This window comes from Neovison vison, chromosome 13 (genome assembly GCF_020171115.1).
Source record: "Neovison vison isolate M4711 chromosome 13, ASM_NN_V1, whole genome shotgun sequence".
Classification (NCBI taxonomy): Eukaryota; Metazoa; Chordata; class Mammalia; order Carnivora; family Mustelidae; genus Neogale; species Neogale vison.
In genome coordinates this window covers 106,435,840-106,463,816 of record NC_058103.1, presented here as the reverse complement: position 1 = coordinate 106,463,816, position 27,977 = coordinate 106,435,840, and the positions used below count along the sequence as shown (strand labels likewise).

Sequence of the window (27,977 nt, the reverse complement as noted above, 5' to 3'; positions counted from 1 at the left end):
TTCCATAAAAAGGGATTTATTGCCAAACTTCAAGAAAGGCGCTTCATGACAGAAGACATGGAATGCCATCCTCCTCAAGGAGGCAGGCAAGGCAGCTCCTGTGTATTCCCCAACCTTCTACCCTTCCCATTGAAGCTAGCTTTCCCTTTGGGGCCCAGGCCACCATGGCATGGGGACTCCATAGGAACCAATGGCCTTAGGTCACTGAGATGGCCCCAGAGCTACTTGCTTAATCTGGTCACTTAACAGAGGAGGAAACTGAGGCTCTAGTCCCTGGAAACAGGTGACTTGGCTAAAGCCCCAGCCCAGGCTGCTGGTGGGGGGAAAGCTGTTCCCCAAGAGAAGACTGCAGGGGGCCATGTGACATGGGCACATGATAACATCCTTGCTCTCCTACTGAAGGCAGACGGACAGGCAGCATGGGAACCCAGTTTTGTCCATGGAGTGTAGTTTGAGGAGACCAGTGGGGCCTCTTGAGTCAGGACATTGCTGTTCACCTCCACCCTGCCTAGGACAGGCTGCAGAGTAGACATCTGCCCTTCTTGATCCCTGGCCATTATCCTCAAGAACAAAGTAGAAGTACAGTAAAGAAGGCATTGACCTGCACTGGCAGGTCTCAGTGGGCACGACTGGTGATGGGGCAGTGGACAGAAAGGCCAGGGCATGCAGCTATGACCCTCCCTTCTCCTTTTTCAGTAAATAAAAGTGCATATGCAGAAACCCCCTGAGCAGACCTGTCAGAAGCTGCTCCCACTCCCACAGGCCCCAGGGAGAGCGGTTGTGGCCCTTGGGGGGCTCTGCACCTACACAGGGACTGGATGGATCCCCAGAGCCAGGGACAACTGTGGGGGGGGGGGTGTTGGGGGAGGGAGGTGGGACAAAGAGAGAGAGGCCCAGGCAAGCATGGACCAGGAAAGGGACAGAAGAAAATGCCCGTTCCACAAGGAAGTTCAGGAGGAGCAGTCCATATGGGGCCTGAGCCAGAGGGGTGGGGGGAACAGGGAAAAGGGAAGTTATTTCAGGCCCCAGCATACCCCCATCAGCATTCAAACAAATGACTGGGATATTGGACCTGTTTCGGTTGAGGTGGAACCAGAGACCCAGATATAAATCCCATCTGGGGAGGCACGGAAATGGAGGTGGCTTCTCTTCTGAAGGTTGATTTATAATGAAGTATATACAGGATTTTCTGATGTTGACTTCAGAGCCATTCTCAGGCTCCCCTCTACAGGAATGTGCAAGGCTGGATACAGGCTGGTTCAGGGATAGAGACTAGACTAGGAGACCCTTGAGTTTGTCCTCCACCCTGGAATCCTCCAATCATAGCTCACCATAGGGGAAGGCCTGCAGAATGGGAAACAAGCCCAGAAAGGAGCCACACATCCAATGGCATTCTCACACAGCTGCCTCCCACCTGCTGGCACAGGCCCTAGCTGGATTCCAGGTCTCACTCAGCTGAGGGAAGAACCTAGAGCTTGGACCCAAGGCCTTGGCAGCTACTTATAGTAGGTGTGTGGGGAGGGTTGCTTACTGCTCGGAGCTGCCTCTGCCATAAGGCTCTCTGCCCGGGAACATGTGGACATGGGAACTGCAGGGGGGCTCAGCTGTGCTCTATTCAGAAGTCAGGAATGTAAACTACTAGGGGTGGGAAGCAGAGATGATGTCACCCCCAGAAACCCCAAGTGCCATGCTAAAGCCCTGGGGCAGTTCAGAACAACCATGCAAGCAACCAAGTGTGTGCTCCCAGCCCAAGCCCAGAGCCTAGAGGCTGGGCCAGATAGTGGCCCTGGGTGGCACCTGGCCCCACTGTCCAGAGCAGGGTGGGAAGGATGCCAGGAATCTGCAGGTCCTGGCCATGCCCCCAACATGCCTAATGGCCCTTCTGCAGCCTGAGCAGAAGCATGTTTTTTGGCAGGGTTGGGCAGTGATGGACTGGGCAGACTAGGAGGGACCGTGCCCTGGCCCAGCAGGCCCTAGGGTGCACTTCTCCTGTAGATGGTCACCAGCTCCTTCCGCTTCTCCTTTAGCCCAGGTGCTTCCTGGCTCAGCTCGTCCAGATCTCTGATTTCCTGCAGGACTTGGGTGGCCTGCCTCAGCTGCTCCACAGCCTGGCTGAGCAATGTCTCAGCACTTACGGGGGTCGGCTCACTGTCCAGCACCTTGTTCAGCAGCTTCTCTGTCTGTTCTGAGGCCACCTTCACCTCCAGCTGGGCCCGATACAGCCGTTCTCCAGGTTGCCGTGGGCGCCGCGGGCCTTCCCCAAGGAGGTCCCCCAAGGAAGAACAGCGGGGATGGAAATGAGGTGGCAGGTCCCAGCGGGGCAGTGCTGTGGATGTTGTTGCATCCTCTGGTGTCGTTTCTGAGATGCCTGAGGCCTGGGGTGGCTTGATGGGCTTGGGACTGTCATCCATGCCATTCACCGAAATCTCTGCTGGGTCTGGGGCAGAGGTCTCAGAGGCCTCCGGACTCTGGGCTGGCCCAGAAGCCTCCATCCTACTCACGGAAGCTCTCAGTTTCTCTGATAAGATCTTGGGTGGAGGTGTAGGGGGCTTCCCACCCTCCTTGGGCACAGCTTCAGGAGTCTCAGAGCAGGGAACCTGGATTTCTGTACTCTCAAAGTCAGGGGGATCCTTGGGGTTGGCGTTCTCCCAGCTCACTTTCAGTTTGTCTGGCAGAACCCTGTTGGGGGGCTGCTCAGAGCCACTGTCCTGCTCTGGAGTCTCTGAGTCCTCTTGGCTCCCAGGGTGGGACTCAGAGCTTGCTGAGACAGGGGATGGGGCTCCCTCCCCAGCAGGGGTCTCCATGCTGTCACCAAGGCTGGTCGTTTCAGGTGCTGGGGAAGGCTTGGTAGGAGGCATAGGGGGCTTGAGTATCTCCCGGGGCTGGGCTGCACTGACATCATTGCTGGGGGCAAACACCGGTGGCCCACTATCTGGAACTTCGAGGTCCAGGCGCAAAAGCCCATCAGAAGCTGCGTTGGCTACCTGGTAGGGGACAGTATATGGGTGTCATCTTGGGTAACTGGCATTTGGGTCAGATGTGTCCACCCATAAGGGTACTCAAGCCCTCCCATCCAGGCTGCCCAGGTCCCCAGCCCCCACTCTCTGCTTCCAAGGCCACATGATTAGAAGCTAAATTGATTCTCAATGAATCCTCTCCTCTCCCTCACTTGCACAGAATTCCCTGTTTTGGAATCACAAGCCAGGAAGTCAGAGCCTAGTCCTCTTGGTGCCCCAGCCTGTGAAAGAGACTGCTTTATAGAGGCAACTGTATTGGCCTGGGCATTAGGGGACATGGTTCCAGCTCTGTTTCTGATCTCTTTCTGGATGTCTGGCCTCGGGAGGATCCCGTCTGTGCAACCATTCACTCAGCGGGGCAATGGGACCAGGACTCAAACATGGTCTTCTGAGTTGTCTCGAGCCCACTCATTTCTGCTTCCCCTCCCTGGAGACTGCTCTCTCGTCTGCCAGCCTCACAGCCAGCCCTCCAGCCCAGATTTCTGCAGCCAGTGCCTACTCTCCTCATGTCGTCAGATGTAGTCCCAAACCACAGCTGACCACCACAGGAGGACAGCTGCACCAAGGAAGCAGCTGCCCCCTCACCTTGCCCTAGGAACCCACAGGGACACCCAGCAGCCCCCCGGTGATGGAGACCCTCCCAGGGAGCCTCAGAGGCCCTGGAGCAGTGCTGGGCAGGAGGCCTCTCCCAGGGTCCCTCGTGGTGGGGGTCTTGGCTGGGACCCCCACTCTCTTTTACCATGCACACAGGTGATCTGGCCCACACATACGCTCACTCAGTCACTGGGACATAAGTCCCTCCCTGAATTCTTCTCAGAGGGTCTCTCCCTCCAAGACCAGCCCTCCCCTAACACCTAGCCCACCCCCTCAGGCATTTCCTTTCTCTCTGGCTATGTCAGTCTTTCCTTCTGCAGGCTTTATTCTCTCAACTGACAGGCATGAACAGGCTGTCTCATTTCAGAAACAAACTCTCCAATGACCTTGGCCCCTTCCCTTCTTTCTCCTCCCTACCATGGTCCCTTTCCCTCTGGCACCCCCAGCCCTGTTCCCCTTGACAAACCTAAGCCAACTCCTCTTCTGAGAAAATTTATGCAGTAAATGTCACCACCTGCCCCTTTCCCCAGTCCTGCCTTTGTGATTTGTGGCTGCCACAACCTGGCTTATAACCCCCATGTCCTGTGTCCTTCTTTCTCTCTGGACTGCCATTTGCCTCTCTGGCTTCCTCTTCCTTGGCTATCTACTACCTGGTCCCACTCCCCAAATGTAGCATTTGCTGAGGGTTTTTCCTGGCCTCCAAAATCTTTCCCCCCAACATCCACCCCCATAAGCAACACTGCCTGTAACACAACCCTCACCCTGCCTATAACTTCTTCCAGATTCTCTATTCCCAGGGCATCCATTCACCCAGTTGGCAGGCTTGGGTCCACCTGTGGACCACCCTCCCCTCTGTCTGGTCTGCCTCCCCTAACCCTGTATTCAGTGGCAAGCCCAGATGGCTCCTGCTTCGCAGTGTCTCTCCCATTATGGCCTCTCTTTTCATCCCCTCCTGGGGTCTGGAGGGCCCACCTCTCCCTTTTCTTGGCTCCTTGCCTTTCCCTCCGTCAGCCCAGCCCACTGCACCCTGGGCCTCAACTGATCTCTGGAATGTACCCTCCAGTGCATTCTATTCCCAGCTCCAGCATTCAAGGCCTCTACAATTTCCTACCCTCAACCCACCTCCCCAAACTCATCAACCCATCAGAAGAACTCAGAATACCCCAAACTCTCCTACCTCAGCTCAGGTCATTCCCTTGGGCAGGGGGCTCCCTCACATCAAGTCTGCCAACTGAAACCTTTCCTATCCTTCAAGGGTTGGCTCAAGTACCAGTGGGCCCTCCATGGTCTCTCCTGCTTGGAGAGCCCTCCCATCTCTCAGAGCCCTCCTCTGTACAGAAGTTAGACACAACTCTGCTTGGAGGAGTCTGCAGGCAGGTCTTTTCTCCAGGTGGAAGCTGAGCTCTGAGAGGCAGGGCCTAGCCTCAGGATCTCAGTTTCCCTCAGGTACCGACTCTGGATAAGGCCAGTATGTAGACTCAACAAACAAAGCAGGCATCTCTCCTCCCCAAGCACATATGGCACACAAGCTTCCACACACAGACACCCTGCACTCAGGAAGCCCCAACTCCAAGAGTCCTCAGGTAAAAAGGTGGCCCGAGCTTGGCTGCCACCTTAAGGAGCTGGGATCCCCGGCTCAACTGACCTCCGACCTAAGCTGGGGGCAAAGTCTTACCTCCTTCAGGTGGACTCTTGTAGGTGGCCGGCGCCGCTGGCCCCCACGCACCCGGTCCCGTGTCACGTGCTCCAGTGCACAGCTCTTGTCCACTTTCACCTGAGAAGAAGGAATAAGGTCAGTGCCCCGCGGGGAGAGGAAGAAATGCCCAGGCCCATCTCAGAGGCAGGGTCTATACCATCATCTTCCCTTTAAAGGGCAGGGCCTCACCACTGGCCCTCTCTTTGAGGCATCTCCCTGTGTCTGGACTTTGCTTTTCTTCCTGTTGCTACACTGCATTTGTCATCTCTCAGCAGTTGGAGGCTCTTCCTCTCTGCCTCAGTCTTCCTGCCTGGATCTGGGCTACCAGCCCTTGCCCTTCAGTTTACTGCAAGGCTGTAAAATGGACCTGGGGGCCACCTAAACTGAGCCCTTGGAGTACCCTGAGGCTACTGTTGTGCTCAGCTGGGGGAGCAGGAAGACGGCCCATGATCCCCTGGTGCCTGGCTTCCAGAAAATGGTCCCTGTCACTTTCCCAGGTCCTTGGAAAAGTAAAAAGCCCAGGAAAGAGCAGGGCCTCTGCCCCTTTAGGCTAGGGTGTCTAGAGGATAGCATATCCTCTCTGATGGTAAGGAAAGACAGTCAGAAATAGCTGGGAAGCCAGAGTAAGTAAGATTTGCATGGGAAATCCAGACTCTAAACCCCAGTGCAGCTTGTCCTTGATGGGGAATGTGGCTAAGATTCTTTAACCCTTAAGTCAGGCTCAAGGTCAGTCCCACCCTGGGTGGGGGGCCAGGGTGAACAGTCTGTTCCTGACTGCTCCAAGTCTGTGGGCTGACAGACAGCTGTTTCGGTGGCCCCCAACATCTATATGTCCCATCACCCCTCACCCACGAAATGGGGATATTTTCTCCAGCTAGTAAAGAGCTAAGCATAATGGAGTCTCATAAAACATGACATAGGAGTCATGGCTGTGGATCAGGAGACCTAGGTGTTAAGAGGGACTTGCCTGGGAAGATCCCTTCCCTCAGGTCTTAGTCTTCTGCAATCCAAGGGCTCAGTTTAGGTGGCCCCCAGGTCCATTTTAACCCAAATAGCTGTGAATCCATGATGTCAAAGACAAATCCTCCCTAGGAGATCTGGGCCCATGGGATACCCTGCCTACTGAAAGCCTGATCATAGCCACTGTTGCCACAGATCACACTCCAGTTCGGGGGACTGGCTGGTCATTGCCGACAGATGGGGAGGCCCAAGGCCAGAGCCAGCCTGGCCTAGACTTGACTGAAAGCTCTCAGCTCAGCCCCCTCAAGACCTCTCCGGGCTGGGCCCACCAGCTGTTTTCAGCTAAGGCTGGGTTGGAAAGGCTGCAGGGCTGCCACTAGTTAAATTCTACTCTATCACTTACTCACTTTTTAATTTAAAACAAATTACCTAATTTATTGACACCTCAGTTTCTTCATCCTTAAAATGGGTACACTACTCTAGAGATGTTGTGAGTATTAAGTGAGGTAACAATAGCAGATGTCCAGTGTTTGCAGCAATGACATAATCAAGAGGTTGTCTGAGGTGGGGCAGGCAGAATCCTCTCTGAGATCACACATGGTGGGAAAGAGGACATAGAGTCATCCACAGGACCATATCGCACCTCATCAAAAACCTTGTTCTTGCCTCGGTTGATCCCTTCATTGAGGGCTTTGATCCAGGATTCCTTCTCCTCCCCACTGGTTGCTTGAAATTTGATGTCGCTGACCTGCAGGGAGCATGGATGGAGTAGATGGCAGACGTTTAACAGAATTTATATTTGGGGTCTTAACAAGCCTCCCATCCCAGATCCCAAAGTCTGCCCTGGCACAGCTGGCCAGGAGCAAACTGAAATGACCCGCATAACAGGTCTGACATGGGGCTTTGGGGGTGGGGCACAGATCCAGCAGAGAAGGGACTCGGTTCTCAGCATGATGCTGTCAGAGATCTAGATTGGAATCCACCTTGTCCTGTGGAAAGAGCCAACATCAGGTCTTACTCCCTTTAAGTTCCCCAGACCAGCTGCCTGTTTTTTCCATAAAGTAGGAATTGTCCTGATGTTCCTCCACACCAGGCTGAGTATAGTAACAGAGGTGACAGGTATGAAGGGTATCCATCAGTGAAGACCCCCTGGAACCAGGGCCACATGCAGCTCCCCAGGGGCCCCCCAGTTCAGCCCTGGCCAAGTGAAAAAGTCCCAGGGTCTCCTTTCTGCCCTTAAATCATAGATTATACAAGAGAAAGGGCACCGGGGTTCAATTCCAATCCCCTCTTTGTACAGATAAGGAAACAGAAGCTTACAGATGGGATGGGACTTGGCCACGGTGACCTAAAGTAATCCCATGTCTCCTGAATCCACCCCACCCCACCCCAGGGGTCCCTTTTCATTTCAGGCAGGAGCTCCCAGCTCATATATTAGAATCAGAGAGACACCTGGCTGGCTCAGTTAGTGGAGCATGAGGCTCTTGATCTCAGGGTTGTGAGGTGTTGGTGGTGGTTGTTGTTTTTTTAGGATTTTATTTATTTTATTTTTTTAGGATTTTATTTATTTATTTGAGAGAGTGTGTGTGTGTGTGTCCACAAGCAAAGGGAGGAGCAGGCAGAGAGAGAAGCAGGCTCCCCGCTAAGCAAGGAGCCGGATATGGAACTCAATCCCAGGACCCTGGGATTATGACCTGAGCCAAAGGCAAATGCCTAACTGCCTGAGCCACCCAGGTGTCCCTCACGGTTGTGAGTTTGAGCCCCACAATGGTGTAGAGATTACTTAAAAAAAGAAATTTAAATCTTGGGAAAAAAGAAGCATCAGAGGGCAGCTCAGAGAGCCCCCTCCCTGTCTGGCTCCAAGGTCAGACAGGAAATATAAAAGTAGCAAAGCCACATACACTAAGGGGCCTCTTTGCACCCTAGGGCCTCTGAATTGGACAGAATACCACCTACAGCTGGCTGACCTTAAGCCTCAGTTCCCTCATCTATAAAAGGTCAAGACCGCCAAAACCCGCCTTATGGAGCTGTAAAGATCAACTGTGTATCTCAGGTGTTGAATCAGGAGCTCCGCACAGAGTGCTCAATAACAGGAATTATCACCACTGCCTGCCTTCTGACGAAACAGTCCCAGTTTCCTAATCTGGATAAAGGGGTCATGCCTGCCCCAAAGCAATGCTGAGGAAATTAAACATGACTAAAGCCACGGCCCTGCACACAGTAGGTATTCAGTAAACAGTTACTGAATGAATGAGCCAATAAATGAATGAGCTGACCCACAGTTCCTTCCCTTGCCCCGTTTTTGGGCCACTGCCCACTCTGACCTCAAGATGCCCTAGTTCTTGGTCAGGAAGGCTGCCAGCCTGCCCATCCCCCACCCTGGTGTTAGATAGCGCCTTCCCTCCCGCCACCCTCTAAGTTATGTAACAGCACAGTCCCCCTGGCCCCCGCAGCATCCTCATTATATAACTTCCTCCTGGCTGCCACCTCCTTCTCATGCAGGGCCCTGGGTCCCACCCACCTCCCCATGCCAGGCACAGCCAAATGCTCATTTGCATGACCAGGGTAAATTCGATCCTGGCAGCAGATCTGCAGTTAAGTCAGAAACCCCAGGGCACCTTGGCAACTGCCTCTTAGCCTAGCCATCAGGGCTGCAGGGGGCTCAGGGAGGGACAGTGGCTACATCCAGGCTCTGCAAAGGCCCACCCAACCCTGTGACAGGGGCTGTCAGAAAGGTGGTCCAGGGCCAGCCCCTTGGAGCCCAACTGCTCCTCCTCCTCGCAGGCCCAGAGATGGTGGGGCGCCTGCATAGTGCAGAATTTGGCATGCCGGAGAACTGCAGAGGCATATATTTGAACTCAGCCACAGATGGAGCAAGAGCAGGGCAGAGAAAGAGCACTGGCCTGGGAGTCAAGCTAAAAGTGTTCTAGTCCCACCAACCCACAATGCACAGGCCTGTGCACTACTCAAGGCCTCAGTGAGACAAGATCAGAACCACTGTGCCCAACCCAAGCTGCAGTCCTTCCCCACCAGCCAGCCCACGTGAAAAAGGCTTGGGGGTTAGCAGGGGGTCAGCCTCTGTTCTCTTCTCCTCCGTGAGGGAGAAGGCCGTAGGAAGACCTACACACTAGCCCAAGGGATCCCCTGGGAGACGGAATACGTGGTTAAATCGGACCCAGTCCCACTCTGAAGAACCTTGTTATCCTGGCTCTATGAGTCAGGCATCCCGCAAGGGGGGCCAGAATGGGCACAACTGGAATACCAAGAAGTTATTCCTCCGGCCCCACCCCTGGCCCTGTGTCCCAAAGAGCCACAGGCTGCACAGGTCCTTCTCAAGTGCTTCCAAGAAGCCCCAGGGCCACAGGAGCTGCTAGGAGTTTCACAGCTAATAAGACTGGCCACAGAATAGGCCTACATGACCTGGGAAAGGGGGGAGGACAAAATGACAGGGAGGAAAAGAGTGGGAGGGGGAGACAGGCAGCAGGATAGAGGAACGGGCCAAGCTGGCCGAGACCAGCAGGGCAGCAAGGCCCAGCGAGGCCACCCTGCTTCCTGGCAGCGTCTGCCTGTGACCTCATGGCAAGGGCGTGGGGATGGGAGGCAGGGGGAGAGGGACATGCAAGACACTGGAGTCTTTGTTTATTTGATTAGAGGGGGAAAAAAAGGCAGCCTCAGGACCAGACTGCCAGGGTCATGTGACCTCCCCAGCCAGCCGGCGGCCTCACCGAGGATGGGGAACACCCAGGGCGATAGGAAAAGGAGGGTGAGAGGACGCGGGGGACATGGTGCTCTGGGCGGTGCACTATCTGATTTCTGGAGAGCCCTGCTCTCTGTAGTTCCTCAGGTGGTGAGAGCCAGGGGAGTGGAACCAGATGTATGTCCTCCCACCATCCTGCAGCCCCCACTACTTGCTCCATAGCCCCATCTCCCCGACTTATCATCCTGTTCCCAGAGTCACCTACAGCCAACCTGAACTCTTAACAGGATTGCGGGTGGAAAGCAGGGTGTTGGCCAAAGCAGCTAAGAATGCAGCTGCACAAACAGGCCCCTCTGAAGGTGATGGGCCACCCTGAGCTGGACCCAACCCGCCTAAGCCCACCATCAGCTGATTGTTAAAGCTGGGTAAAGGAGGCGGCCCACACAACAGCACTGGCAGAGGACAGACAAACACAGCCCTAGCCCCCCACATCCACAGAAGCTCACTCAGAGACATACAAAGACCCAGACAGACCCATGGTCAGGTGAACACTCACCTGCATATAAAGAGATACACACACACACAACCCTCCACACATAGCGTGCTCTGCATGTCACTCACACTCAACAATGCCTGCTCAGAGAGAAAAGTAGGTCTCTAGAACAGGGAGAGGCCTAACAGGACTGAAAGACCAAAATACGGTTCTCCTTTTCCTAAGAGCCCTAAGCAGCAGATGTCAAGTGAAACCAGGGTCCAGCCCCATGAACTATCACAGCACCATAAACCTGGACTCATACCCCAATTACCAGAGCTCCACAGATGCCTCTGTGTCCCACCCGCCTTGGAGCTGGACAAAGGGTTAGTGAGTAACACATCACAGCCTCCTCCAGGGCCTAGAGCCCTGGGGATCAGAGGACTTAGGCTCCTGGCCCTTAAAGCTGGGGGAGAACAGAATGGCCTCCAGCAGACCCAGACCAGATGCTCCCAACCCCCAGCCTCTGTGACTCAGCCTCGCTCTGTGAGGCTCTGTATGACGTGCAGGGGTTGGGGTGAGGCGTGGCCCAGCTGCAGATGGGCGCAAGCTGGAGAGGTGCTGTACACGCCAGCCTCAGATGTGAACTCCCTCCTGACATCTGTGAAACTATACCATGCATCAACACCCACCCAGACTCCCTGCCAGAGAAATGTGGTGCAAACAGAAAACCTCATCTGCACACACAGCGCGTCCCAGGGGAAGAACCACCCAGGCAAGAGACCTTCTCCAGCTTTAGCCAAGAAACAGAAAGTGCAAAGGGAGGGAAGGTGGGGGGCTGCAGGTCTCTGAGCACTGAGTCCAGGATGGAGCAGGAGGGGTGGCCCACCCACGAAGGCCAGAGATGAAGCGGAGGTCACAGCCTCCCCTCTGCCCCAGACAGCATCAGCGTACTGCAGGCCTGGTGAGCTGAAGGCCTCATTCCCCAGTTTTCCTGTCTCAGCTCTGAGCCTCATGTGTCTAGGGTGTGGGAGCAGGCCAAGGGCCCCACCTCCCAACTACAGCCTGGGAAGGAGGCCCCAGAGCCTGGAAGGGGAGAGGGGATCAGGTATCTCAGAAGTGTCCTAAATGCATCAACCAGGGGCTGGGGAGACTCCGGGCCAAAATGAGTAAAAGGTCCAACCTGTGGCAGACCCTGGGTCTGAGCCTCAGCCACACTGCAGAGACCCTCCAGAGGCTATATCCAGGGGCCTGGCCTGCCTTAGAGAGCCTTCCAGGGGTGATCTTCCCAAACATACCCTGGCCTGGAGGGAGGTCAGACAGCAGTGGGCATAGCCCTACCTTGTTCCCCGGGGATCGCTGTAGGATAAAGCGGTGTTTCCGCTTGAGGAGGGCACGAAGGTCCTGGCACTTCTCGTAGCTGCCCAGCTCCACTATCTCCACACACTTCTGCTCATCCTAGGGAGGGAGGTAGAGAAGACATGAATCGATGAGAGCCAGACACATCCAGACCCTCAAACACCGAGGCTCCACCTCAGACCCTGATCCCACTCAGTGAGGGCATCACGCGGTCAAAAGGCAACCTTGGGCTGCCAGTCAATCACCAAGATGTGGTATTTGGACCCCAGCAAGTAGGTAGTGTTCCACCCGTGCTGACTGGAAGGGTGCCCTCAAGGCTCAGCATCCACATGAGATCCAGGGCACCCAGGCCGGAGGTGGGCAGCAGGGCTGACTCAAATGCCTAAGGCCAAAGGAGGAGACAGCAGAAGCTGGAGAGACTTTGGAAAGGACACCTGGGGGTCCATGCAGGCCCAGAGGCCACACAGAGAACTGTGGAAGAGATAGCCTAGAAGAGGGAACAGGATGTCACAAAATGAGAAAAAAGAAAAAAAAAGAAAAAGCCTTCCAGGCAGAGCCACAGAGGGAAATGTGAACTAGGCACATTTGAGCTGCACACCCTGCCTTTACCACAATGATCCTGAACTGACTTCCCCACTTGGTGTCTTCCTCCGCTGACCCCTGGCTAGGCGGGGAGGCCACTTTCCATGGCCTGCACAATGGAGAGGGCAAGAGTTCCTTCAAAAGCAATGCCCCCACGAACCTGCCACCCTGAAGCCTCATCACTAAAAAGATAGTGGGCAGCCTCTTCTAGGCCACCCCTGGACACTGGCTGGGCTGCACTCCTGCCCACCAGCCCTGGCACTGGTGTATTTTTCTCCACGGGGGGCTCCACCTACCAGGTGCCTTTGATGCAAGCTGCCTGGGATTAGCTCCCCACCCAGGGGTGGTCAGTTCCTCTTCCAGGGGAGACCCAGCTGGAACAACTCCTCAGTGTGTTGCATTCTCACCCTTGAGCATCCGGGGAAGAAGAAGCAAACCCTGGAGGTGGGGGCTGGAGGGGAGAGCTGCCCAAGAGGCTGGCCAACAAGTTAAGGACATGTTTTTCCTTGGACATCACTCAGAGAGCCAGCAAGAGCACCCACCAGGGACCGCCTTGGTGCTCTGCAGGTTTTGGTGGAATATCTGAGAGGCAGTGACTCAACTGTCTGCAGAGGAAATGCCCTGATTTCCCTCCATGATCATCTGTATATGTTAAGAAGCCCTAACACTTAGCAGGCACTTTTGCTTCCTTGATTCTCCTCAGCCTCCCAATCTTCATGAACGCTTACAGCCCCAGTATTTGCCTCACTATATACAGGAAGAGAATGAGGACTGCAGGCAACTGATTTGCCCAATGGGAACAGACACAAATGTAAGGGGCAGGGCCAAACACAAAGCTACCTCCTGCCTCCCAGTCAGAGCTGTTTCTAGCACACCACTCCTTCCAGCCACAGTCAGAGGCTTGGTGATCAATACCTTAGCAATAGGTCACTGAGTCTCAGTGGTCCTCCAAGTGAGGCACGTGGCCCAGCAGTGGCATCACCTGAGAACTAGTTAGAAATGCAAATTCTCAGGCCTCATCCCCACTGAATCATAACCACAGAAGAATGGGCCTAACAGTCTGACGACTAACAAGCACTTCAGGTGATTCTGCTGTATGCAAAAGTTTGAGAACCTCTGCTCTACACCAGAGCTTCTCAACCGCAATAGCACCTGGGAGCTTTAAAAACCCCAATGCCCAGGCAACATCTCAGACCAATTTCATCAGGACCTCTGCGGGTTGGAGCCCAGGCATCTGTATTTTTCAAGAGATGACTGTATAGCCAAGGGCGATAACCACTGACCTGCTCTCTGTTTGGGCTGTCTGGGGAAGGGGAACAGACAGATGGCCAGGGTGACCAGATCTTTCCCATCCAAGTTCAGTTAAGTGTCTTTTTTCATTTTCGCTTCTAAGCATCTCTTTCCAACCCCTAGTTTCCAAGCCTTTCCAAGTTCCTCTACTCCACACAGGGCTAGTAATATCCACCTGCTCCAGGAAGCCTCCTGCCACACCCCCACACCTGAGCCCTGGTGCTCTCCCTCTTCTGAGGTCTCTCATCCACAGAGCTCCTGCCAGGCACAGGCACTATATGAGGCGCTAGGGCCACCCTGCCATGGGGAAGAGCAGTCCTAACTCCCTGCTGGGCATCTCTGTCTACCCTGGGGTACATATGTGTCTGGTTACCTCTACAGCACCCTATGAAAGGCCGCCCACAAGAGGGACACATATTGGATTAGTTTGCTGGACTGAATGCCTGACACAGGGTGAGACTCTGGTCTAGCAGGTCCCCTCCTACCTGCATCCAGGGAAAGAAGCTGCCTGGGGAAGGATGCCTGGTCCCAGAAAGAGCAGCTCACCTGCCCATGTGCACAGGCCTCCCTCCATTGGACAACTACAGGCCCAAACACACCCTCCTCTGTCTGGGAACAAAAAGTCAGTCCATCCCCACCACCCGGCTCTTGCCAGGGTTTCCTGACCTGGGTCTCCTCTCTACCCCAAACGCTGAATCATCTGGCCCTTCTGCAGCTCAGAAAAACGGATAAACCAGCAGGCAACTGGGTGGGGGCAGCATTTTTGGAATGTCAGCCTCACTGACAGTAAAGAAACAGCCAAGAGCCATTTGCACTCGCCTAGTTCCTGACATCAGAAAGAGGAATTGAACTCATAAGCATTTCTCAATTCCTGCTCCTGGGCCAACCTTCCCTACCCCCCAAGTGCGAAGTTCTTGAAATTGCACGGAGGTTTTTAATAGTGACTTTTAAGCCTGATTTAGAGGTTTCATGTTTATGGGATGTGAAATCCTTCCCACTTCCCAGTTGTGGCCAGATGTGGAGAGGGTGCCCAGGACAAGTCTGGCACAGATTGACAGGCTGACAGCTTGGGGGTTTGTCTTCAACTCCTATGGCAGCTGGGACCGAAGGAAGCTGTGACAACTGCCTTTATTTATAAAAATATCCCCCTGCTGCAGCTACAACACATCCTAATTTGGTAACAGCAGCAGTATAGAACATCTGGGGGACTGTCTGCACATTTCATTCCCTTGTCCTCCTCCAACTGCTTCTGACACCCCAACTCCATGAGCCCAGGGACTCGGGCAGGAAAGGCCAGGTGCTTCACAGAGGCAGTTCTCTAAACTGTTAGATCTGGTTGCCTGGGACAACCTTTCTTGGCCTGGGACAGTTCGGACTTTGCCAAGATAACCTGAGGGATGCTGAGAAAGGACGGTGGGAGACAGGCAGGATCCCTCTTCCTCTGCCTCCAAGCCAGTTCTGCCCCACGTATTCCATCTGTCAAAGGCACGCAGGGATAGCCCATCTTCCGTGGATGGGCCTTCCAATGGCATCTATCCCAGGACACAAACGACATCTACAAGTAAAAGCCACCTTTCCTCCTCAGATCTTCACCCACAGCTTTATCGACTCTTACTTAACACAGAATTTTAACATCCTTGGTTGTTCAAGTTCCGAGCCTGCTGAGATGGGAGGGGGCACAAGCCTGACGTGGGCAGCTGTGAGGACGATGAGAGGCACACGGACGGCAGAAGTGGCAACTGGGGCTTGACGTTAAAGCAAAAAGAAAAGCTGAAAAGTATGGTCTGGCAGGATGGACTAGTCTAATAATAAGTGACTTGGAGCTACCACGGAAAGACTCACTTTTAGTCCAATACCTTCTGTTGAAGAAGGTAGAGAATACTTAACATAGTTTAGCCGATTTCCACCAAAAATAAGCTTTAGAGTTTACTTGCCAGAATCTATGAGTGGAAGGAGCACTGGATTTATTCTGGGTCCCAATTCCTTCATTCACTGAGATGCTGACCATTCACTGGGCCCCTAGGGCTTCAGTGTCTTCCTCTGGGACATAATGACACTCTCATGGGACTACTACGAGCCTCATATGGGAGATACGAAGAGCCCCACAACAAGCATGAGTGCAAAATGTTATTTCTATGCTCATTGCTGAATGGAACAAGCTTTAGCTTTCTGGAACATTCACTTATGTGGCATCTAGCCCAATGACAAGAAGTTACAGTATAGACGCACAGTGAGGAGACACACAGGTCCCTTCAACAAGCCCCTAATCCAGGAGCCCTAGACTTGTACCTAGAGGTACTGTCCCCACACCACAGTGACCCAGAGAAGATCAGGCACTCCAAGGAGTCAGGTCTCAAACCAAATCCAGTTATACAGCACGTCAAGAGTGAAGCAGGTGTTCAAGTGCCAGTTCTGGGATCCTCCAGCTGGCCTGGGCTGCCATCCCTTTGCCCCCCACTCCCAGCACCCCCAACCACAGGGCCAGGGGGGGTCTTTACCTCATTCTCGTAGACCAGCAGCTGGGCCTGGCAGAGGAGAAGATACCGGTCTTTCCAAAGCCCCAGGAGGCCACCACTGCTCTTCTTGATCCAGCCAGCCTTGTCTGCCCTCCGTGCTCCCCGAGGCTTCTCGCCCCCTTCCTTCACACCCTGTAAGATAGCACCAAGACATGCCATGAGGGCTGCTGCCGTGGGGCCACACTGTCCACTGGCCGCAAGAGGGATGTGTCCCTCTGTTGGGTACCTCCTCATACCATCCCACATGAGTTTTCCCACAAACCCCAAGGCAGATACCCTTAGTCCAATGTCAGGAGAAACGGGAATAGGGGCACCTGGGCGGTTCAGTCGGTTAAACGTCTGCCTTCAGCTCAGGTCATGATCTCAGGGTCCTGGGATCGAGCCCCGCGTGGGGCTCCCTGCTCAGTGGATAGCCTGTTTCTCCCTCTCCCTCTGCCCGTCCCTCTGCTTGTCCGTGTTCTCTCTCTCTCAAATAACTAAAATCTTAAAAAGAACAGTAGCAACAACAATAATTGCAACAGGCACCTCAGTACTAAGGCATCAGATTATGTTTTACACACATCATCCCACTTAACCTATATTAACTACTCTCTGGGGTGGTAGCATCGTTATCCACAAGGCACAGGCAAACTGAAGCTCAGAGAGATGACTTGCCAGAGTCACTCAGTGGGAGGGACAAATCCAGAATTCAAACCAGGTCTCTGACCCCATGTTTTTCCAGCTCCACCCCTCTGCCTCTCCTGGATTCATTCAACCAGTCAACAGACACTACACTGAGCACCTACAACGTCACGGGTGCTGACGTAAGCAGAGAAGAGTAAAAATAATGCATCTCTGTCCTCACAGAGCTGGCAATGCAGGGAAGAAGGAGTCGAACAAACATGAGACACAAATACATTAACAAGCATGAAATGCTATGAAGGCTACAGTGAAGGCAGCATCCAGAAGAGGGGAGTAAGAGAGGATGGTGGGGGACCTCGCTGAGGTCTCGGTGGCCCAGGAAGGCGTGCCAGGGGAGAGGACATTCAGGCAGGAGTGGAAGGACGGGAGGAAGCAGGCAGGTGGTGGTCATCTGCCTCTCCACCCCTGCCCTTCAAGAGTATCCATTCTGCAGGCCCCACCTCCTGCCCCAAAGCAGGAGGTCCTCTGCTCTTAGCACCACCATAGGCCAGGACTTGGGGGTGGCCATCCGTCTGGTAAGGGCTCCAAGGACTCTGCCTTCAACCACAGGCTGGTACAGGAGGTAAACTTGAGTCTTCCCCTCGGACAGGGGCAGCCACTCTGGGGCCTCTAGGCTAGCTGCTGACATCTCATGGCCCTTGATTATCTGCTTAGGTGGCCGGCCGTCAGGTGCATGCCTATCAGATGGGGTCATATTTACCTCTGGTCCCCAGCACCCAGCCCTGTTTCTTTACACATAATGGGTGCTCAAAAAATATCTGTGAAAGAAAAATAAAAATACACCAAAATTTGCTAACCACTTTGCTTCGGTGACTGGTGCCCACAGCAGTGAGTGTGAAGGGGAGGGTAAAAGAGGGAAGGTCAAGAGGTGTCGAATCTAGAGGATGCTAGAAGGAAATTAGCACTGACTAAATTTGACTACTTTATAATTTACATAAAGTTCAAAAAAGGGGCCCCAGTTAAAAGGAGCATAACTCTCCCCAGGGATACCCTGTGGCCACAGCTTCTTTTGGAAGGACAAGCCTGGGCAGAAGTGTGCTGAGCTGTCAGGGGCTGGGCAGGGCACTGCCTCCTTGCTCTCTATCATGCCAGGGGAGCTCCAGCCTGGTTCTCACTGTGGCCCCACCCCTGTGAACCACTCTGGTGGTTGAGAGTCAGCTTTGAAGCCCAAGTCACACAGACCCGAGGCAAGCCACTTAACCTCTCCAAGTCTTAGTTTCTTCATCTGTGAAATGGAGATACACCAGAAGTTGCTAGGATTTTAACTCCACGAGGGCAAGGATTTTTGCTTTGTTTACTGCCATATCCCCAGTGCCTAGACAGCATCTGACATTCAGTAGATGCTCAATAAATGTTTGCTGAATAAAGATATGGCATATAAAGTAGTGCCTAGAACACCCTAAACTTAGGAAATGGTAGCTTTCATTGTCATTGTTGTCAATGGCATCCCCTCTGGCTCTCAGGGACACTTTCCCTGGACCTGGTTCAGAATTTAGGAGAGGCCCTTCTGGGCTTAGCTGCTGGGCTTCAGTACCCCAGGAGCTCCAGGAATGTAGGGTGCCCCTCATCATCTCTCCCTAACTTGTAGAAGGCAAGAAGAATGGGGAAGTGAGATGGTCCCAAATGATCTTTCTGGATGGAGGAATGTGGAAGTGGGAGACTTGCTTCAAGGCCAGTTAAGAGCAACCCACCCTGACCAGGGAAAGAGGGGACTTCGGCACCCTTTGACCCTTTCACATCCAATCATGCACCAACCCCAACACCAGAGACCCTGTGTTCAGTCCCCACTAGCTACATGACCAGCAGGAGCCTCATCTCCCTCAGTGAGTCCTGCAGGCTGGCGCAGGCCCAGGGCTAGAAGGGAAGAAGTAGGAGATGGGAAACCCCACCCCATCTTTCACACCCCTCCATAGCAACTGCAGCACTATTGTCCACTTCCTAGGACTGCAGACTCTCAGTCTCTCTCAAATGAAGCAGTAGGGACTGCAGAACACGAAGCTTCTGCCTGGTCTCCCACTGCTGAGTTCCAAGCTTGCCTCCTGCTTTTCAGGGGCCCATCCACCACCCCATGGGATCGCACACCCCTTTCTAAGTTCTCTCCCTCTGTGACCTCCCCTGCCTGCCTCACCCGCTATCTGACATGTGAAAACTTCCTGTCAGCTGGAAGCTCCCAAGGGGCGAAACTAGACACTTGTGCCTTAACTGCTGTCCTCTCAGGGTGTAGTAGATAGAGCAGAGCTCAGTGAACACCATGACTGAGTCAGCTAAAGAAGCAAGTCCAGGGCCTTCGGGAATGGGTGGGAACAGGATGGGATTGAGGCAAGAAGTCACTTTAGGGACAGGGGGAGTGAGAACTGAGGGGCTGGAGGTGGCACAAACCAAAGCCCAGGGAAGGGTCTTCTTGTCTAGAATCAGCCTCAGCAAGAGGCTCCCAAAAGGGAGGCCTGGCTGGAGGCCAGAGTCGTGCTTGCCTGCCACCCTCCACCCTGCCCCTCGGACACTCCCACCAGGGGGCCTGGCTATGCCCCAGTAAGTTTTAATAAATGGCCCCTCCCCTTGGCAGGGCTCACAGGGGAGGTTTTGTCTTGCTCAGCCCAGTTTCTCGGCCTCCTCGCCTCTTATTGATCAGCTGACCACTGTTCTTCCTGTTTCACCCTCTCTTCCCACCCATTCTCACTCAGACCCTCCCCTACCCACTGTGAGCAACTCCTGAGGCACCCCTAAGATGCGAGGCACTCTGGGTTATTCCTTTAAGAAAAGAAAAGGATGCCAGGGCACCCTAACCCTGTACACAGAAGGAAACAGGTGGAAAACCACAACACAGGCCATGGTAGAGACGAGTAGAAGGAACCTTGCTGGCACCTCACATCACAGGGAGCTTATGATCTTTGCCCTTGCCCTTTGCCTAAACCCAGTGATGTGCTGACCAAACCCTGCTAAGAACCCACTGTGTCAGAAGGTGGGACACGGTAACCAGAGAGGAAGCACAGACTCTGCCTGGAGGAAGCTTCCAGTGTGATGAGGGTAACATAGACCTTGTGCAGGGAAGGTCCTCAATCTGGGGGTGGGGAGGGCATTCCCCGCTTTTGAGAGAACACAGGACCTACCCCGAGGGATACCTCAGCCCTAGTTCTCTGGTGGGGTAAGGGCTTGGGGTGAGTGTGGGAAGCCCTTGGAGAAGCTAAGGTTTTAGTAGGAGTGAGAAAAGAAAGAGACATACACCTTGACCCAGAAGAGAAGGAAGGACACAAAGGGTATCAAAGACCCTATATTCAACCCCTTCACTATTGAATGAGAAATTATAGCCCAGAAAGGGCAAGAGATTAGCTCAAGGTCACAAAACCAGGGCTGGGACAGGACTGCCCTGCCTGTCTAGATGGATATGGGCAAATAGGCAGCCTGGAGCCACTAGAAGCTGAGCCAGGGAAAGGCATGACTATGAGAGGGAAGCAGGGAGTGGCAGGACCCCAGGGCAGAGATAGGAAAGAAAGCCTCAGTTTGGGGGTTTTAAACTTACTCCAGTGGCAGCAACAATATCCATGATATCTGCAGTTTTCAAAGCTTTTGCATGTATATCAATCACATTTGTGGATGGCCCACCTCCCTCATTTTATGGGTGGGGAAACTGAGGCCCTGAGAACTAAAGCGGACAAATGCCCAGTGCCCATACCTGCACTTCATCACTAAGCCTCAGACTGATGAGGACTACCAAGCTACTGCACAGAGGAAGCCACTGAAGCCAAGGGGTCTTGGCACCAGGGTAGCTGGGACAGGGTAGCTCTGAGCTAGGCAGAGGGCTAAAAACAGCCATGTGGGGTGATGAGGCCTGCCTGAGGTTATGGGGAAGATCAGGTGACTATGATCTAAGAGGTTTTAGAGAAACAACGATGGGCACTGAGACCTACAGAAAAAAGAAATGATTAGAGGAAATGGGAGGAAAAGAATTAGGGATGCCTAAGAGGAAGAAGGAGATAGGGAGCCCCTGGCTGCGTGGGGAGGAGGTAGGCAAGACCTTAGATGGCTCAGGTATGTGGGGGACTCCTGGCATCTGGGAGTCAGTAAGTAGCAATGCTAGAAACTCAGAACCAGAGGGAGTGCAGGGCTGGGCTGGCCACGAGACAAACCATCGGCCCAGGAGGCCCCAGGAGAACTTCCCTTAATTGGGGGCCAGAGCAGATCAGGAGATGGAGTAATCCTGTCCCACATCCTCTGGGAGAAGGGGAGGGGCCACAACCAGACAGTCCAACCCTCACACCAGGGGCCTGGAGTGGGGGAGGAGCAGCCCCACCCCTGTCAGCAAGAAACCACAGCAAATCATAGTGGCCTGACTTTGCCCCCTACTTCCACCCACTCTGAGAGAAGGGGACACAATCACACAACACAGGGGGAGAAGGCCAAACCCTATATTTTATAGAAGAGGAAATGCAGGCTGAGAGGGGAAGTGACTTATCTACCATCCCACAGAAATGCAGGGCCTGGCCTGGAGGAAACCCCGACAGACTGTGGCCCCAGGAAGTAGGGAGCCAGACACTGATGCGGACACAGACAGCCTGGTCCACCAAGGGCTCCCCAGCTGATCAGGGTTGCCCCAAGAATGAAGGTTTCATCTTTCCTCTCCACCCATGCTGGCAGACACCTACCCTTGCCTTGGGCTGGGAAGGGCAAAAGCTGAGACCCCCTCAGGGGACAAGAAGCAAAGTCCTTGAGACTCAGCAGATCCCGGCTCTAAAGTATTCATTCCACAGATACACATTAGGTGCTCACTGTATGCTTCCATGATGGCGCTGCTGCGAGAGCTGAGGTTAAGTCAAGGGTAGGGGTCACTGAGTGCCTGGATTACTCCAGACCAAGAGGGTCCTGAGGTGGAAGAGGGAAGCTCAAGGGGCATTGCTGGTCCAGTCTCCCAGCTGGCCAGAGAGTTGGCTCTCCCAAGGAGGTGGGGAAGGCAGTGGCCAGGATCAGTCCTTCTGTGGACCTGACTCCAGAGCAAGGAAGAGGGTATGGGAAAGAGGATCACAGGGACTTATAAAGGGACCAACAGACACGGTCACGGCTTCAAGATTCCTTGAGACAGGGACTGTGAAACCCGCAAACTCCGCAGTCTACCTCCTCCGGATCAGACCTGGCCAGCACGGGGTGTCAACCATAACCCCGTTCGAGCCCAGTAACCCAAGCCACTTTCAGCGAGTCGTTAACTGACCAGAGCCTCAGTCTCTCCGTCAATTCAATGGGAACAATAACCAACGCGATGCCCACAGTTGGTGAGAGAAGACGAGATATCCAAGGAGTCCGCGAAGTGCGGGACGCAGAACCCTAGCCCCTGCTCCAGCTGCCTGGGGAGATGGGGGTGGGGTAGGGGTTAGGTGTCGGGAGTACCGCGGGAGAGGGGCTGGTTGGAACAAGGGCCTGAGCCTGCGACCCCAACAAAAGTGAGGGTCTCAAAGACCCCAGCCCCGGCCTCCTTCCCGGCCCTCACCTCCTCCTCCATCGCGAGTCCGCTGAGGTCCCGCAGCTCCGCTGCTCACTCCCCGCGCTGCGCGGGATTCGCCACCTCCATCCACACCCGGCCGGGCGGCGGCTCTCTGCGTTCTGTCCCGCGGGCAGCCGGGGGCCCAAGAAACTTCGGGGGGGCGGGGTTGGGGGCGGGGAGAGGCTTCCGGGGGCCAAGGGGCGGGGCCCGGGGAAGGGAATAGCGGGGCTGGGAGGCCCGGGGCTGGGGCGGGAAACGGGGGGGGGCGGGGCTGGTGCTGGGGGGCGGAGCCTGGGCAGGGCCGGGCGTTGGTTTGGGGACCGGACGGAGGAGCCGGAACGCAGGAAGGGGGAGGGACAGGGCGGAGAGAGGTTTCCCCGACCCGCCGAGGAAGAGGGACTGGGAGGGGACAGAGGATGCGGGGGACAGGGAGGAGGGAGGGGGAGGGGGCTTCCGGCCAGAGGCTGACGGGAGGGACGCGGGCGGGGCCCGAGGGCGGGACTGGGGTGGGGCAGGACCAGGGAGCGCCGGAGGCGCTGGCGGGTTGCGCCTTTGAGGTTTCCAGACCTGAGAGGGCTGGGGTTGTGGGACTGGCCCATGAGGCCCTGGGCGGCCCAGAGATGGGGGGCACCAAGAGGCTCCTCCTTTTTCCTCCTCGACGATGGGGCAGTGGCGACGACTTGGTCCTCTTCTCCCAGGAACCTCTTCGCAGGGTCGGGCCTGGACCTCGCGTCCGGTCGGGATAATCGGATAACGGGAAGACTTGGGGCTGGGAATCTGGATTTAAGGGGTTCCTTGGGGGGAGGGGGCGCTACTTCTGGTTCTCAGGGGTCCCCAAATGCAGTGTTCTTCTACCCTCGTTGGACGTTGCACAGAGCTGTTCTCCCTGGTTCCTATATCTGAGGGTCATCCTGCAACTCCCACCTCCATCCAGTGGTGATCTTCCAGGCTCCACAGCCTTGCTGGGAGTGGAATGTTTACACCGTGCGCCCTCATTTGACATTTGGAGAAACAGAGGTCCAAAGAGAGAAAGTGACTGGCTACATCCCAGCCTCCAGCACCATCCCTCCCCCTTCCCTCTCAGCTCTCCTAGCCAACTTTGCCTAAGCTTGTTTCAGCTGGAAGAATTAAGTATATGTGGGATCAACAGTGACCTCCTTTGGCTCTGGCTGCTATAGCAGCAGCTGCACCAGTTGACCAAGTTCCCCTTTCACAGCCTTCTGCTGGCCCTCATGCCCCTAAGCCACTTATAGCCCTGCATGGAAAAGGGTAGCCTGGGGTCCAAGGGGGAGGAAGATGGGGACCTACTTTGTCTTTATGACGGGGCCTGGGTTCCTTCATCTTACAGGATCTGAGAAAGTCAGTGTATGTGGCAACCTCTTGCAACCAGTCCATGGTTTTATTCCCTCAGTACGGTTTATATTGGTTTACTCCCTTTCCAAGTTGGGCACCTCATGCCTGAGGACTCAGAAGATCCTGTACCTGGAGACTCAGAAAACACCTGCGGGAGACCAGAGACCCTGGGGAATTCACGTTAGTTGCACAGAAGCAGCTCATGGTTGGGGTGGGGTAAGGTCAGTTTTCACATCCAGCGAGCTCAGTAATTTTTGGGAGTGAGCCACTGACAACCACTTTGGCATCAGTTTCCCCATCCCAGCCCATGCTGGCCCTCTAGTTGTTGCCTCCACACCACATGCATTATTCAACACAAATATTTTATTCACCTTGTCAGTCCTTACTCTAATGGCTGTAAAATAATGGCCCAGTCCTCTATCAAGAAAGACATATAAACAGATGAGAAGAGTATGTTAAATGTATATAAGGGTAAGTGTATATTAGGAAGAGCACCAAAACTGGAACAAAGGGACAAGATGAGCATTTTAGGCAGATGGGAGAGTAGAGCCATGGCAAAGAGAAATGAAGCAGTAGTGTGTGTGTGTGTGTGTGTGTGTGTAGGGCAGCCAAGCTGGAGAAGCAGACAGAGCTCAGCGTAGAAAGGACCTTGAGGGCTGTGTTGAGAAGACTGTATTATAACCTCAGGGCAAGGGGAAGTCATTGAAAGTTTCTGGCTGTGGAAGTGATTGAGTCTCTTTTGCATGTACACTATATTATCAACAAAATTCATTTAGAGCCTTTGAAGTGGGGTGCTTTCCAGTACTTCATCCTGGCATTTATTCACTCAAAAGAATTTAGGGAGCCTCTGTCATCTGCTCACTATACTAAACTCCTCACATGTATCTCCTTTAATCTTCACAAAAGTGGATAATGACCTATGAGATGGATACAATTGTTATCTTCTTTTCAATGAAGCTTAGACCTATTTCAGGTCCCTTGACTGGTGAGTAGTAGTTGCAAGGATTCGAACCTCGCCTGACTCCAGAGTTCTTGCTCTTGACTGAATGTTTCAGCAGCACTGTATGACCAGGCCACACAGGATCCGGGCCCTGCCTTGGAGGGCTGCAGAGCCAGTAGGAAGGCAGACAACTTTTTAGAAGGGCTCTGATGAAAAAGTACACAGTGTGTGGTGAGAGCTGCTTCCCAGAGGAAGGGCTGGAAAGACTGAGAGTAGGCTCCTTGCTCAATGGGGAGTCTGCTTCTCCCTTTCCCTCTGCTTATTCTGTCAAATGTATCTTAAAAAAAAAAAAAATATATATATATATATATATATATATATATATATATATATATAATGTGGGTTTTTAACTTGAGCCAAAAATGGTGGTGCATTTACTGAGATAAAGACAGGAGAAACATGGGTTTATGTGGTGTTGGAGAGGGAGATTAAAACCTGTTCTGGAGAAAGTGAGTTTGATATGCCTGCCAGGCATCTGTGTAGTGATACCAGGAGGACAAATGGAGACAAGAGTTGGAGTTCAGGGGAGACAGGGGCTAGGGATACGATATTGGGAATCAGCATGCAGCTGATAATCAAGCCATGGGATTGGGAAAGATAGAAGGGGAAAAAAAGTCCTTCCACATTGAGAGGTCTTGGTAGGGAAAAGGGGCTAATAAAGGAGACCTATATGGTGCAGCCAGTAAATACAAAGAAACAAAGGAAGTGTGCTGTGGAAAAAGAACAAAGGATTTCAAGGAGGGAGGGTCACCTGTACCAGGGGTTTAATGAGTGTCAGCTACCTGGTGATGAAAGAATGCCAGGTGAGGTAGTGCTCTGGAAGCTGGAAGACCCTTTCAGCATCTCTACCAAACTGTCCCTATAAGCTTAGGGTTGTAAAGGCTCTTTTTTTTTTTTTTCTTAAAGATTCTATTTATTTATTAAGAGAGAAACTGAGCGCAAGAGAGGGAGAGAGCGCGAGCAGGGGAAGGAGCAGAGGGAGAGGGAAAAACAGATTACCCACTAAGCAGGAAGCCTGATTCCGTTGCTCCATACTGAGACTCCAGGATCGTGACCTGAGCAAAAGGTAGACGCTTAACCGCTTAAGCTTAACCGACTGAGCTAGTCAGGAGCCTCTGTAAAGGCTCTTTTGAGTATCAAATGAGATTACGGAAGAAAAGGCATTTTGTAAACCGCCCAGTCCTGTGCTATTAATGTCGCTATTGGTTTTTAGTAATGAGGCGACTAAAATTGAGACCACCGGTAAAAGAGAGCGCATGACTTATGGAAAGAGTTCTCGAGGAGAAAACTTCATAATGACGAAAACTCGTTCCTCCTAAGAGCTTGCGTTAAAACCAGGCTTGGGGTTAGGTGAGACTTCCAGGAGCTGTGGGGAGCTTCTTTTTTAACTGACCCTGCCCCCCGGCAGCACTGAGAACAGGGAGGATCGCAACCACTGCCCAAAGCCTGGAAGGAGGAAGTCTGGCCCGAGACGTGAAATCCTCTGGTTCCGCCTCCTTCCTCCAAGGACCAATCAGGACCCAACTGACGGGGCAGCGGCGCTGGGACGGGGTAGAGGGCGGAGCCTGAGACCGTTAATCAACCGCTAAGCCGTACCCAGTTACTCATTCGATTCCTTTCCCTACAAGGACTCATTGTTGCTGCTCCTACAAACCACCACTTTGGAAAAATCCGTAGCAATCTCATATAAAACTAAATGTACACCTAGTCAATGACCTGGCAATTTTTAAAAAAGATTTGTTTATTTTAGAGCATGCGGGGGTGAGGATCAGAGGGAAGGGAAGAGAGAAAATTAAACAGAATCGTGCTGAGCATGGAGCCAGACCTGGGGCTCGATCCCACTACCCGGACATCGCGACCTGGGCTGTGCCACCCCTGATGACCCAGTAATTTCTCACTGAAATATTTATTTCTTAAAAAGTAAAGCATAGGGCGCCTGGGTGGCTCAGTGGGTTAAAGCCTCTGCCTTCGGCTCAGGTCATGATCCTAGGGTCCTAGGATCGAGCCCCACATCGGGCTTTCTGTTCAGCGGGGAGCTTGCTTCCCCCCCCCCCTCTGCCTGCCTCTCTGCCTACTTGTGATCTCTGTCTGTCAAATAAATAAATTTTTAAAAAAAGTAAAGCATAAATCTATAGAAAGCCCAGATATCTATCAACAGGAAAATGGAAAAACTAGTATATTCATACAGTGGAATACTACTCAGCAACAAAAAGGAACCAGCTACTGATAAGCAACATGGATGAATTTAATTTAAGGAAATCATTATGCTCAGTGAAAGAAACCTGTACACACAAGAATACATAACGTATAATTCCATATATAAGAAATTTTAAAACAATCTGTGGTGAGAAAAAAAATCAGAGAAGAGTTGCCTAAGGAATGAGGATGGGGGGGGGAAGGATTGAGGATGGGGATTGACTAGGAAGGAAGTAACATGAGGGAACTTTCTAGGCGATGATAATGTTCTTAGAACTTTGTGCAATAAAGGAAATGTCCTAAATCTATGTTGTCTAATGCAGTAGCTACTAGCCACATGTGGCTGTTGAGCATTTGAAGTGTGGCCAGTGGGATTCAAAAACTGAATTTTAAATTTTATTTAATTAATTTGAATTTAAAATTAGCCACATGTGACTAGTGGCTACCATATTGGACAGCAGAGTTTATATCCTGATAAGGGTTGGGCTGCACAGATATTTGTATTTGTCAAAACTCTTCTCATGATAAGCCTGAGCTGTGCATTTTACCATATGTAAAGTTTACATTAAAAAGATAAGCATACGGGTGCCTGGGTGGCTCAGTTGTTAAGCATCTGCATTCAACTCAGGTCATGATCCCAGGGCCCTGGGATCAAACCCCACATCGGGCTCCCTGATCCACGGGAAGCCTGCTAATGCCTCTCCCACTCTCCCTGCTTGTGTTCCTGCTCTCACTGTCTCTATCTCTCAAATAGTAAATAAAGTCTTAAAAAAAAAAAAGATAAGCGTAGGGGAGACTTGGTGGCTGTCAATTAGCATCTGACTTAGACTTGGGTCATGATCTCAGGGTCCTAGGATGGAGGCCCACATAGGGCTCCCCACTCACCAGGGAGTCTGTCCCTCTCCCTCTGGCCCTCCCCCAACTTATGCCCTCTCTCTCTCAAATAAAAAAATATATATTTTTAAAGATTTTATTTATTTATTTATTTATTTAACAGAGAGAGGGACAGCGAAAGAGGGAAGACAAGCAGAGGGAGTGGAAGAGGGAGAAGCAGACTCCCCACAGAGCAGGGGGACTCTATCCCAGGACCCTGG

General features: G+C 53.1%; 1 protein-coding gene across 1 annotated transcript; it reads right to left on the bottom strand.

Annotated features, from left to right (window-relative positions):
• On the bottom strand, positions 1-22,455 carry PLEKHO2 (pleckstrin homology domain containing O2). Its single transcript, XM_044229557.1, has 6 exons — positions 22,341-22,455; positions 16,166-16,315; positions 11,778-11,894; positions 6,911-7,015; positions 5,287-5,385; positions 1-2,984 (listed from the first exon to the last, which is right to left on the bottom strand). Exons 1-6 carry the CDS (start codon positions 22,350-22,352, stop codon positions 1,974-1,976), a joined length of 1,494 nt encoding a protein of 497 aa, XP_044085492.1. The 5' UTR covers positions 22,353-22,455; the 3' UTR covers positions 1-1,973.
• Between the last annotated feature and the right edge of the window lie 5,522 nt (positions 22,456-27,977).

Excerpts from the sequence above, each read along its gene's own strand:
- PLEKHO2 (XM_044229557.1), bottom strand. Across the intron at positions 7,016-11,777 it reads AGCGATCCCCGGGGAACAAG|GTCAGCGACATCAAATTTCA; the intron begins GTAGGGCTATGC and ends TGCTCCCTGCAG. Across the intron at positions 5,386-6,910 it reads AGAACAAGGTTTTTGATGAG|GTGAAAGTGGACAAGAGCTG; the intron begins GTGCGATATGGT and ends CCTTCTTCTCAG.